This window comes from Lepidochelys kempii, chromosome 17 (genome assembly GCF_965140285.1).
Source record: "Lepidochelys kempii isolate rLepKem1 chromosome 17, rLepKem1.hap1, whole genome shotgun sequence".
In the NCBI taxonomy this organism is placed as follows: domain Eukaryota; kingdom Metazoa; phylum Chordata; order Testudines; family Cheloniidae; genus Lepidochelys; species Lepidochelys kempii.
This window is the reverse complement of record NC_136396.1, coordinates 24806508-24818805: the sequence shown is the minus strand read 5'-3', so window position 1 is coordinate 24818805 and position 12298 is coordinate 24806508. Positions and strand designations below refer to the sequence as shown.

Genomic DNA, 12298 nt, shown 5'->3' with positions numbered 1-12298 from the left:
GGACTCAGTGTGTTAGCCCTTCCCCAGCGCCCGGCCAAACAGGGACATCAGCACTGCAAACACTTGGCTCAGAAGGGAAGACAATGGCAGCAGGAAACTGCAGCACTCCCTTGGCTTCTCTCCCAGGTTACCTGCCAAGCTGCTGCCTCCCTCCTTCCTCAGAACCCGGGAGAGTCCTCGGAAAGGTCAGAAGGAAACTGAGTAACCAAGGGTGGGCCTCTGAACTGCGGATGGTGCAGAGGTGTGGAGGCCCAGCCCCCTAGGGCAGGGTGTGGATTGGGTCTGTCTGACACCAGCCGGCATAGGCACTTGGATACCAAGGTGTGGCTGTGAGCTAAATACCCAGGTAGCTATAAATGTTACCTTTCCAGCATGTGCTAGGCCCTTTTCCGGCAGCATCTCTGTCTCCTGGGGCTCTGGGAGACCATCCTGCTGAAACGACATCTCATAGACTCATTAAAATGCTGATCTTACGCCGCCGGCCCGCTCAGCCCGCTGCCAGCCTGGCCTTCCGTTCCCCTAGGCCGGCAGAGGGCTGAGCGGGGCCTGCAGCTGGGACCCCGGCTGGCAAGGGGCTGGCGGCCGGGACCCCAGACCGGCAGTGGGCTGAGCGGCTCAGCCCGCTGCCACTCAGCCCACTGCCGGTTTGGGGTTCAGTCCGTCGGCTCCTGCCAGCCAGGGTCCCGGCTGCTGGCCCCGCTCAGCCCGCTGCCAGTCTGGGATCCCGGCCCTGCCCACACAGAGTGGGTACCTACCTTCTCCCTGGTTCTAGCCCATTCTCTGCCTCTCTCTCTGCACTGAGCACAGGGCTGGGCGTGAAGGAGCAGGCTGGGGGTTGGGGTGCAGGGTCTGGCCAGGAGCTATTATGAGGGAGGGGGCTTGGGGTTGGGGCAAGAGGTTTGGGTGTGGAGTGCTTACCTGGGCAGCTCCCATTTCATGCGAGGGGTGCAGGTGGGAACGTTGGAGGGTGCAGGAGCTCCTGTTTGGTGCTCAGGGTAGGGGTGGGAATGTGGGGGGTGCAAGTGTCAGGACGTGGGGGGGTGCAGGGCTCAGGGCAGGAGGCTGGGGTGTGTGGGGGGGTGCAGGGATCAGGGCAGAGGGCTGGCTGTGTGGGGGGTTGCAGGGGTCAGGGCAGAGGGCTGGGTGTGTGTGGGGGGGTGCAGGGCTCAGGGCAAGGGGCTGGGGTGTGCAGGGGGATGTAAGGTGCAGAGATCAGGGCAGAGGGCTGGGGTGTGGGGGGGGGTGCAGGGGTCAGGGCAGAGGGCTGGATGTGTGTGGGGGGAGCAGGGGTCGGGGCAGAGGGCTGGGATGTGCGGGGGGATATAAGGTGCAGGGATCAGGGCAGAGGGCGGGAGTGTGGGGGGGGTGCAGGGGTCAGGGCAGGAGGCTGGGGTGTGTGGGGGGGTGCAAGGATCAGGGCAGAGGGCTGGCTGTGTGTGGGGGGAGCAGGGGTCGGGGCAGAGGGCTGGGATGTGCGGGGGGATATAAGGTGCAGGGATCAGGGCAGAGGGCGGGAGTGTGGGGGGGGTGCAGGGGTCAGGGCAGAGGGCTGGGTGTGTGTGGGGGGTGCAGGGGTCAGGGCAGGAGGCTGGGGTGTGTGGGGGGGTGCAGGGGTCAGGGCAGAGGGCTGGGATGTGCGGGGGGATGTAAGGTGCAGGGATCAGGGCAGAGGGTGGGAGTGTGTGGGGGGGTGCAGGGGTCAGGGCAGAGGGCTGGCTGTGTGTGGGGGGGTGCAGGGCTCAGGGCAGAGGGCTGGGATGTGCGGGGGGATATAAGGTGCAGGGATCAGGGCAGAGGGCGGGAGTGTGGGGGGGGTGCAGGGGTCAGGGCAGAGGGCTGGGTGTGTGTGGGGGGTGCAGGGGTCAGGGCAGAGGGCTGGGGGTGTGGGGGTGCTCCCAGCCCCCTGCCCAGAGCGGCTCACGGCAGGGGGCTGGAGGGGATATGCCCTGATTCCACCCCCCTTCCCCAAGGCCCCGTCCCCACCTCGTCTCCGCCTCCTCCCCGGAGCAGCCAGTGCCCGGTGCTCCCCTTCTCCCTCTCCCGCACAAGGGCCATCAGCTGATTGGGGGCAGGGAGGGGGAGGGGCAGGCACCCAGCAGGGCGGGGGAAGGGGCAGAGGGGGAGGGGCAGGCACCCAGCAGGGCGGGGGAAGGGGTGGGGGAGGGGCAGGCACCCAGCAGGGCGGGGGAGGGGGGAGCTTGCCTGCCCTGCAGCAGCAGCCGGCAGGACCAAGCTTCTTCACCCTGCCCCCGTGGGGGGGGGACGGAGAAGAGCGGGCCGGGGCGGGCAGGATTTTTAATGGCACGCTGCTGCCTGCCGGGGGCCCGGCCTGGCTTCGGCAGCGGGCTGAGCAGGGCTGGTGGCTGGGACCCAGCAGGCAGCAGCGTGCCATTAAACATCGGCTCGCATGCCGTCTTTGGCACGTGTGCCATCGGTTGCCGACCCCTGGGCTAGTCCGACCTGCTGCACAACGCAGGCCACAGAATCTCACCCACCCACTCCTGCGATGAACCTCTCTCCTATGTCTGAGCTATTGAAGTCATAGAATCATAGAATCATAGAATATCAGGGTTGGAAGGGACCCCAGAAGGTCATCTAGTCCAACCCCCTGCTCAAAGCAGGACCAATTCCCAGTTAAATCATCCCAGCCAGGGCTTTGTCAAGCCTGACCTTAAAAACCTCTAAGGAAGGAGATTCTACCACCTCCCTAGGTAACGCATTCCAGTGTTTCACCACCCTCTTAGTGAAAAAGTTTTTCCTAATATCCAATCTAAACCTCCCCCACTGCAACTTGAGACCGTTACTCCTCGTTCTGTCATCTGCTACCATTGAGAACAGTCTAGAGCCATCCTCTTTGGAACCCCCTTTCAGGTAGTTGAAAGCAGCTATCAAATCCCCCCTCATTCTTCTCTTCTGCAGGCTAAACAATCCCAGCTCCCTCAGCCTCTCCTCATAACTCATGTGTTCCAGCCCCCTAATCATTTTTGTTGCCCTTCGCTGGACTCTCTCCAATTTATCCACATCCTTCTTGAAGTGTGGGGCCCAAAACTGGACACAGTACTCCAGATGAGGCCTCACCAATGTCGAATAGAGGGGAACGATCACGTCCCTCGATCTGCTCGCTATGCCCCTACTTATACATCCCAAAATGCCATTGGCCTTCTTGGCAACAAGGGCACACTGCTGACTCATATCCAGCTTCTCGTCCACTGTCACCCCTAGGTCCTTTTCTGCAGAACTGCTGCCGAGCCACTCGGTCCCTAGTCTGTAGCTGTGCATGGGATTCTTCCGTCCTAAGTGCAGGACCCTGCACTTATCCTTATTGAACCTCATCAGATTCCTTTTGGCCCAATCTTCCAATTGGTCTAGGTCCTTCTGTATCCTATCCCTCCCCTCCAGCGTATCTACCACTCCTCCCAGTTTAGTATCATCCGCAAATTTGCTGAGAGTGCAATCCACACCATCCTCCAGATCATTTATGAAGATATTGAATAAAACCGGCCCCAGGACCGACCCTTGGGGCACTCCACTTGATACCAGCTGCCAACTAGACATGGAGCCATTGATCACTACCCGTTGAGCCCGACAATTTAGCCAGCTTTCTACCCACCTTATAGTGCATTCATCCAGCCCATACTTCCTTAACTTGCTGACAAGAATACTATGGGAGACCGTGTCAAAAGCTTTGCTAAAGTCAAGAAACAATACATCCACTGCTTTCCCTTCATCCACAGAACCAGTAATCTCATCATAAAAGGCGATTAGATTAGTCAGGCATGACCTTCCCTTGGTGAATCCATGCTGGCTGTTCCTGATCACTTTCCTCTCATGCAAGTGCTTCAGGATTGATTCTTTGAGGACCTGCTCCATGATTTTTCCAGGGACTGAGGTGAGGCTGACTGGCCTGTAGTTCCCAGGATCTTCCTTCTTCCCTTTTTTAAAGATTGGCACTACATTAGCCTTTTTCCAGTCATCCGGGACTTCCCCGGTTCGCCACGAGTTTTCAAAGATAATGGCCAGTGGCTCTGCAATCACAGCCGCCAATTCCTTCAGCACTCTCGGATGCAACTCGTCCGGCCCCATGGACTTGTGCACGTCCAGCTTTTCTAAATAGTCCCTAACCGCCTCTATCTCCACAGAGGGCTGGCCATCTCTTCCCCATTTTGTGATGCCCAGCGCAGCAGTCTGGGAGCTGACCTTGTTAGTGAAAACAGAGGCAAAAAAAGCATTGAGTACATTAGCTTTTTCCACATCCTCTGTCACTAGGTTGCCTCCCTCATTCAGTAAGGGGCCCACACATTCCTTGGCTTTCTTCTTGTTGCCAACATACCTGAAGAAACCCTTCTTGTTACTCTTGACATCTCTGGCTAGTCCTCAAATCATGGGGGAGGGATAGCTCAGTGGTTTGAGCATTGGGCTGCTAAACCCAGGGTTCTGAGTTCAATCCTTGAGGCTTGAGGGGGCCATTTAGGAATCTGGGGCAAAAATTGGGGTTTGAGCAGGGGGGTGGACTAGATGACCTCCTGAGGTCCCTTCCAACCCTGATATATTGTTTAAAGACTTCAAGGTGCAGAGACTCCTCCAGCAAGTGACTCATGCCCCATGCTGAGGGGAAGGTGAAAAACCCTGGGAGCCACAGTAAGCACTGCTGGGACCCCACGCCCTGAACCCGCCCCAGCCCAGAGCCCTCTCCCACACCCCAAACCCCCTGGCTCTGGCCCCACCCCAGAGCCCTCACACTCCAACCCCCTACCTGACCCCAGAGTCCCCTCCCATACCCAAACTCCCTCCTGGAGCCTACAACCCAAACCCCTGCCCCAGCCCTCACCCCACTGCCCCAGCCCAGAGACCCCTCCTTCACCCCAAACCCCCCACCCCAGAGCCCTCATCCCCCACACCCTAATCCTCTGCCCTAGCCCTGAGCCCCCTCCCACAGCCCAGGAAGGAAGGAATGGCTGGTGGGGCGGCGGGAACTAGTACTTGGGAAACTAAGCCCAGGATGCTGATAAAATGCTAACGGAGCAGTTTGTTGTGGGGTGATGTGTGTAACGGAGGGTTATTGCACAGCGTGGAAAGCCTGCTCCTCCCGCACCTGCCTGAGCCGTGTGGTGAGCTAAAAGTCAGGGGATGGGGGCCAGGATTTCAGATTCATTCATGACATGAATGGGAAGTGTGATACAGCAGGCCAGAGGGCAGCAGGAGGGTGATCAAGGGGAGATATGTAAGCCCCAGGATGATGAGAGCCTTATTCCCTGTAGAGGGAAGAGAGGTTGCTATAGATTAATTAGAGCACCTGAAGCCAGTCACCTGATAAAAACCCTCTGCTTCAATCAGACAGCTGGAGGAGTTGAAGCAGAGGGGTTTGGGGTTGGAGCAAAGAGTAGTTTGGAGAAGTGCTGTGGTAGGCCAGAAGACCAAGACCCTAGGTAAAGGGAAACCCGGCTTGTGCAGAGTGGAGGGACTCCATAGACACAAGGGGTTGGGAGAAGCCTGGCCCAAGCAAAGGGAGGGCAGGAAGCCCTGTAAGCTAAAAGGCCGGAGAGGGAAGTAGCCCAGGGGAAGGAATTATTAGTTCAAGTGATTTGCCGTTCTCTCTAGGGCCCCTGGGCTGGGACCTGGACCTGGACCTGGAGTAGAGGGCAAGCCCAGGTCCCTCCCTCTCCACTCCCCTTCTCTTGGATACCAGTGGGACAGTTAATACCCTAGATCAGGGGTGAGAAACAGAGCCCTGAACCCTGCCCCCCCAGAAGAGAAAGTGTGGGACCCATCATGGCAGTGCTGGCAATCTGCCACAGAAGCCCGTGGAGTTTGTGGTACCCTCGGTCTGATGTGCCCACGCTGCATATGAGCTGGGTCCCAGTGGCAGGCTTTGTGTAGCAAGGTACAGTGGTCTGGCCTGGAGGCTGATAGAAAGACCTGTAACTGCAGCTAGCAGCCCTAGGTGTTGGAAGGTCCCAGTCTGGCCAGGCAAGGATGGGTGCCAGGGTTTGGGAGGGAGGGAGAGTCTACTCCAACTCCCTTCTGGCAGCCAGAGACTGTCAGGGGGATCCATGTGTATCAGACGCCTGAGCAGGGTGAGGGGCTGTGACATCCCAGCACTGCCCTACCCCTGCCCATTTGGATGCCCCATCCCAGCCTTTGCTACCGGGCTTTGGCTAGCAAGGTGAGCGCTCTAGCTGCTAGGTCTGTGTGTGTCTTGTGCAAGGTGGGAATGAGCAGGGGAACACAGTGGGGGGCACAAGGAGGAGAGATAGGAGATGTTGGAAAAGGAAAGTCAGTGAGGGAGGGAGGAGGCACAGGGTGAGAAAGAAGGGTGGGGAGAGGGGAGGTGGAAAAGGGATGAAGGCAATGCAGGGAAACCACACCATGCGTGGTCCAATGTGTTGGGCAGAAAGGTACTGAGCGTGTGTGCCTGGCCCTTGTATTCCTTGAAAAGGTGGGGGCCATGCAGGTATTTCCCCCTAGGTGTGGGGTGCATTGAGCAAGCTGGAGGGAAAGGGTGCTACTTGCCCTGTGTCCTGGCCCCCAGCACTCTGTAAACCAGAGAAGCCTGTGTCAGCTGCCAGCAGCCCCAGTGGATTGCCAGGGCAGAGGACAGTGACAGCCCCACCCTGAGCTCCCCACAGCAGCCAGGATGGGGGCTGACATTGTAGCTACAGGAGGATCCTGCTTTCCTCTGACACTGGGATGGTTCCCCCATGATGTAGCTCAAAGGAGCCGCCCTGGGCTTATGAACCCACTGCTCAGGGCCAGCTCCTTGGCACGGCAAGTGTCCTGGCAGTCCATGAGCGTAATTCCCCTTTGTACAGTGTCACCAGAGCCCTCCTAGGAGCCAGAGGAGGGGGCAGTTACAGTGGGGTGACCATGGGGGCAGGAGAGCTCAGTGAGGACCAGAAGCTTGGTGTTACTCCACCTCAGAGATGACAGTGACGTTGAGGGGATGTGGTGGATTTGCTCCTTTTATCGGGACGTGTGACTGGGCCCAGTCTGTGCCATGATATCATGGTGATGGGGCACCACAGATACACACAGCATCCAGCAAACCCTGGCTAGGCCCAGTTTATGGACACTGCCAGTGAGCTTGGCTGCGTCAGGACTTCCCCTTCCTCTGGCTGATGCTCCACAGGAGGAGTGGGTGCTGCTGTGCTCTGACCGATCCACACCAGTGTTAACACCAGTGGGCTAGCAGGGTGTGGCAGATCCCAGCTCCCACAGCAACTGGGAGAGCGTTGTCCACTGGCCAAGAGGATGACTCACATGCAATGGGCGGAGCTCCCTGCACCATTATACATAAGGGGTCTTGGCCAGCCAGTGATCGGGGAACTGTTCACAAGAGCTCCTTGGAGACCTTGGCTTGCTTTGCCTTCCAGCAGACCCTGTGCTTCACGGGCTGGAGTGCGTCCTGTCTGCTCCACCGACGCAAAACAGATCTGGCCTGTAGTGTTTGTATGTATGCTCCACAGCTGTGTGGAGCTGGGCAGGGGCTTCTGGGAGAGCCCAAGCTATCCTCCACCTGATTATTGCCATTCTGTGTTCATTGCAGCTGGCAGGACCACAACCAGCGAGGAGCTGGAAGACATGCTGGAGAGCGGGAATCCAGCCATCTTCTCCTCTGGGGTAAGTGCTCGGTGACTTCTCCCTCTCAAACCCAAGCTTAAACCTCAGCCCTCAGTTTAGCTAGGAGGATGGTTCTGACAACAGCACCCAGCCCCAGCCTGCTGAGTGTGTGCACCAGGCCCTGCCCACCCTGTGCAGCCGGCTGGACCCCATTCACTGGCCAGGGTTGCTGTCAGCGTGGTTGGATTATGTCTGCAGCAGCTTTCTTCACAGCATGAGCACGTTGCAAGGGAGCTGCTGAGTCTGCACCCACCGCACTGCCTAACTCCGCGTGTTATCAGAGCATGCAGGGAAAATCTTGGCACCTCTGCCATAGTACTGCAGCAGGGACAAGGTGCCAGGGAACGCTCCCCCACAGCAACATGTGGGACAATGCACACCAGGGTGACCTACGGCACCCAGACTGGGAGGAAGGGACACTGGCTAGCTAAGGCATGGTTGGCAGGTCCTGTCTGCCCTGTAGCACCAGCGTTACGACCAGGGAGACAGCCCTGTGTTAGCCCAGGCTTCTAGCAGTGATGAAATGGCCGCCAAGTATTAACCTGCCTGCAGCAGGTGTGCAGAGCACATCCTGCCTCCCATCTGCCCCTCCATGCCCACGCACCACTCCAAGCCTCATTGCAGCAGCCTCTTCCCAGCCTTGAACTCATGGCCATGTCTATGCAGGCACTACGTGCTGCTCTGCTTGTTACGGCAGGCCAGTGTTGCCCCAGCTGGCCATGCTTTCCTTAATAATACACTCCAGCACTGCCTTCCTTGTGCGCCCACCACAAACCAGCCCTCCAGGCGCAGTGGAGGAAGTCTGATTTTTTTTTTCCCCCTTTGTCCCTCCCTGCTGCTGGGGTATTTCTCTGGCACCTGGGCAGAGGCAGCTAGCAAAGCCTACCCTCCTGCTCATCCCCCCCACGCCTGGCTGTTTGGGGAGGCACAGCCTCCCCTAACTGGCCCTCCATACAATTTCCAAAACCCAGTTTAGCCCTCAGGCCAAAAAGTTTGCCCACCCTTGCTAGAGACCTTAAACTCTCTCTGTTTCTATGGTCCAGCTGTGCTTTCAAAGACTAATCCCAGGCTGAGCCTGCAAAATCCCTCTTCACTGCCCGTGCTGCACAGGGTGAGAAAATGCAGCAGCCGCCCAGACCTTGTCCAGCGAAGCGATGGCCGTGAAGAGAGGCAGGAAAAGCACCCTGGGGAGCAGAGCCTCTTGCACATGCATTGCCCCCCAAGGTTGGGTTCGCCCTGCTCCAGCCAGCAGCGGTCAGGGGCAACACCCTGCCCTGGCGCAGGCATGGACCATGGGGCTGCGCTGAGTGTCTGCGCGGTAAAGGGACGGGATTGGCAGTGCCCTGGGGCCTGCGTTAGCCCGAGGCAGGATTGAAGCACCAGCACTGGCAATGGTCTGGTGCAGGACTGAGGGAGGGCAGAGACCAGCACACTCCTGGGCCTCCTTGCCAAGCCAGACTGGAGCCAGGGCTGTAGAGGGGCACAGGCTATTGCCCTGAGACCCCCATCGTTTCACACAGGCACTGAGCAGCATTAGAAGAGGACAGCTTCCAGCCACTGCTAGTCTGGGCTGTCCTTGGCCTGGAGGGGAGAGGCTCCAGCGCTGGATCCCAGAGCCAAGCAGGCCCCTGGCTAACCAGAGCCAGGGCGGCTGCATGGCAGAATACCCCATTTCCCAGCTGAGCTGCACCCCAAGAGTGGGCAGGTCCATGCACTTCAGCAGGGCACTTCCCTGGGTGCTCCCTGCTCTTTGTGGCATGGGATGCCGTGTCAACAGAAACTCCCAGACCTCTCACCCAGCCCGTGAGGCAGGCAGGGATACAAGGGGATGTGCCCAGCCTGGAGGAGACCTGCTGGCCCCAACGCTCTCCTAGCTATTCTCAGATAGGTGCAATCATACAGACAGGCTGGCATGGTTCTACACCCCACATACCATCCACTAGCAGCCACTGGGAGGAAGCCCCCAGTCTTCAGCTCCCCGCAGGGAAAGGATTGGGAGCTGCACTCTGAGCAGGGGCAGAGGGGGTCAGTCTCTGTCATGGGAGCAGTTTGAGAGCCTCAGGGGCAAGTGTATCCAGCTGCATGCTGCAGGACAGCGTCACAAAGTCCCAGCATCGCGCACAGCCCCAGCCCCACAATGACACCTACTTGTGTCTGGTTATAGGAGCCAACTCTAGCCCTGACCGTCCACGTGCCCTAGGCTACGTGTGATCTCTGGGCACAGTCACTGCCATAACACCTGAATGCAGATAGTACCTGTGGCAGCGTGAGACTCACCCTACGGTGCCTCCTGCTGGTCGTCCAGGGAATTAGCATTTTCAGCCTCTGGAGCACCCTCTGCAGACTGGTGTCCCACTTGCTGCTGGGCCCCCCAAGTCCCTCCCAGACCCCAATGCCCCTTTTACACCAGGGTCCTGCCCTCTGGCAATACCCCCACATATCTGGGTCTACCCTCCCCAGGGAACCCCAACCCCCTATCCCCACCTCACTTCAGTATATGGCTACTGCCAGTCACCACCTAGCCCGTGTTAACTGGGGCAGGAAGCAGTGTACAAGCCGCTCATCACAGGCAAGGGGGGTTTGGCCCTGCTGCCTCCGCCTACCCTTGGTCTGCCCTGTTGCAACCCCAGTCCCCTGTCTTAAGTCATCTGCGAGGCCTGCAGCCTTTCGAGCCTGCAGCCTCCCAGCTCCTCTGGCCTTCCCCAGCCCAGCTTCACCACATGTGCCCTGGTACACTCCCCAGCAGCCAGGACCATCTCTCTCCACAGCTAGAGGAGACTCTGGCTGAGTGTCTGGCTCCCAGCCCTTTTATAAGGGCCAGCTGTGGTCTGTTTGGGGCATGGCCCCAGCTGTGCCTACTTCCCCAGTCAGCCTGGAAGCTACTTGCTCCCCAGCCACAGCCCTCTCCTAGGCTGTTTTAAGTCCCTCTGGGCAGGAGTGGGTTAGGGGGAGTCTTGGCCCTACTACCCAACCCTAGTGTCTCTGCACCTGTCTTTGCACCTTGACAGGCCTTTAGAAAACATGGCTAAGGAACCTCCCTAGGCTAGTGCCCTGGGAATGGTGCATGGTGCCTGCACCCAGGAGGGCACTCCCTGCTGGCTGAGCTACCCACCAGGAATGGTCCCCGTCTCTCGTTCTCCTGGCAGATCATCATGGATTCCAACATCACCAAGCAGGCACTGAATGAGATCGAGACGCGCCACAGCGAGATCATCAAGCTGGAGAACAGCATCCGAGAGCTGCATGACATGTTCATGGACATGGCCATGCTGGTGGAGAGCCAGGTCGGTGGGGGCAAGGGACATGCCCGCTCCATGCTGCTTGATGCTGCAGCTTCTGCTGGGCCCTAGGACCCCTGCCAGGTGCAGCAGCAGAGACAGATCCTGTCTGTTCCAAGGGAGGCCAGTGGGGCCATGTGCACAACTTTCCTCCCTGCTCTGATCTGGACCCATGCACCCTGGCAGGGAGTACATGACCCACGTCCAGCCCTGCTGCAATCAGGCACCTGCCACTGACTTCTACAGAGGCTCAGCTTCTGCCCCAGGGCTGGAATTGGTCCCTTCTCTTCCAGGTGGCCATGTGGTCATTTTCTGGGGGCACAGGAGAGTTGATGCTGGCACCCCCTCCACCACTGTCCGAATGATCCCTGTGCTAGCAGGTCCCAGCAGGGCCCTGGGGGCTGTGAGGCAGGGGAGGGGATGTAGAAGAGGGGAATGGGAGGACCTTAGAATCATAGAATACCAGGGTTGGAAGGGACCTCAGGAGGTCATCTAGTCCAACCCCCTGCTCGAAGCAGGACCGATCCCCAATTTTTGCCTCAGATCCCTAAATGGGTTCCTCAAGGATTGAACTCACAACCCTTGGTTTAGCAGGCCGATGCTCAAACCACTGAGCTATCTGTCCCTCCTTGGGGCACCAGATGCTGTATGTGGGTAGGGAGGTGGTGACCTCACAGAAGGGTCCAGGAACCTTCTGTAAATGGGTGTCTGACCCCATGGCTCTGGGCCCCAGGCTGGGCCCTGGGAACCCAGAGGGAGGTGACCACGGAGATAGGCCCCAGAGCATGCCCTCCTACAGGGGCTCACACTGCGCTCTCTGGGGCGGCAGGCAAACAAGCCCAGCCAGCTTCCTTGGGCAGTGAGCATGTAGCGCTAGGCCTGGGCTTCCTGGCAGAGCCCTGTGAACCCGGCCTGCACTCGTGGGCCCCTTCCTGACCCCTCTTTTTGCCTGACATGCTGCCACCATCCCTTGGATGAGCGTGTCTCAGCCAGCAGGTAAAGTGCATGCCCTGGTGTGGGCCACACATCTGCATGCTCTTGTCTGCATGGCCTGTGCTTCCCGCATGTGCGTGTGATGCTCCCCAGCCCAGGGATCAGCAGTGAGGAGGGGCAGGGTCCCGGGAACGCTGGGCACCAGTCGCTCCAGCTCCTCTGGGATTGCAGCCCCCCACCACCCCAGTTGCAGGACTCTCCTGGATCTCCTACGTACTGGGGGTCTGGCCCGCTGGCCTCATGACACCGCTTGGTGGCGCACCATGGAGGGCGCTGTATCGCCACACGAGGCCTGGCACACACCCCCATTGCCGAGGCTGCCTGCAGCACGCTCCATACACTGTCACTGCCTGGGGTAATGCCTTCTCAGTTACTACCCCTGTCCCCAGCTGGGGAAACCAAGGCAAGGA

General features: G+C 59.0%; 1 protein-coding gene across 7 annotated transcripts in view; it reads left to right on the top strand.

Annotated features, from left to right (window-relative positions):
• Window positions 1-12298, top strand: part of STX1A (syntaxin 1A) — a 338192-nt gene that overhangs the window by 317422 nt on the left and 8472 nt on the right. For all 7 annotated transcript variants that reach the window (XM_073315464.2, XM_073315468.2, XM_073315463.2 and 4 more), the window contains 2 exons: window positions 7544-7617; window positions 10764-10901. In XM_073315464.2, the coding sequence (XP_073171565.1) occupies window positions 7544-7617; window positions 10764-10901 (212 nt within the window). The remainder of the gene's footprint in view (window positions 1-7543; window positions 7618-10763; window positions 10902-12298) is intronic.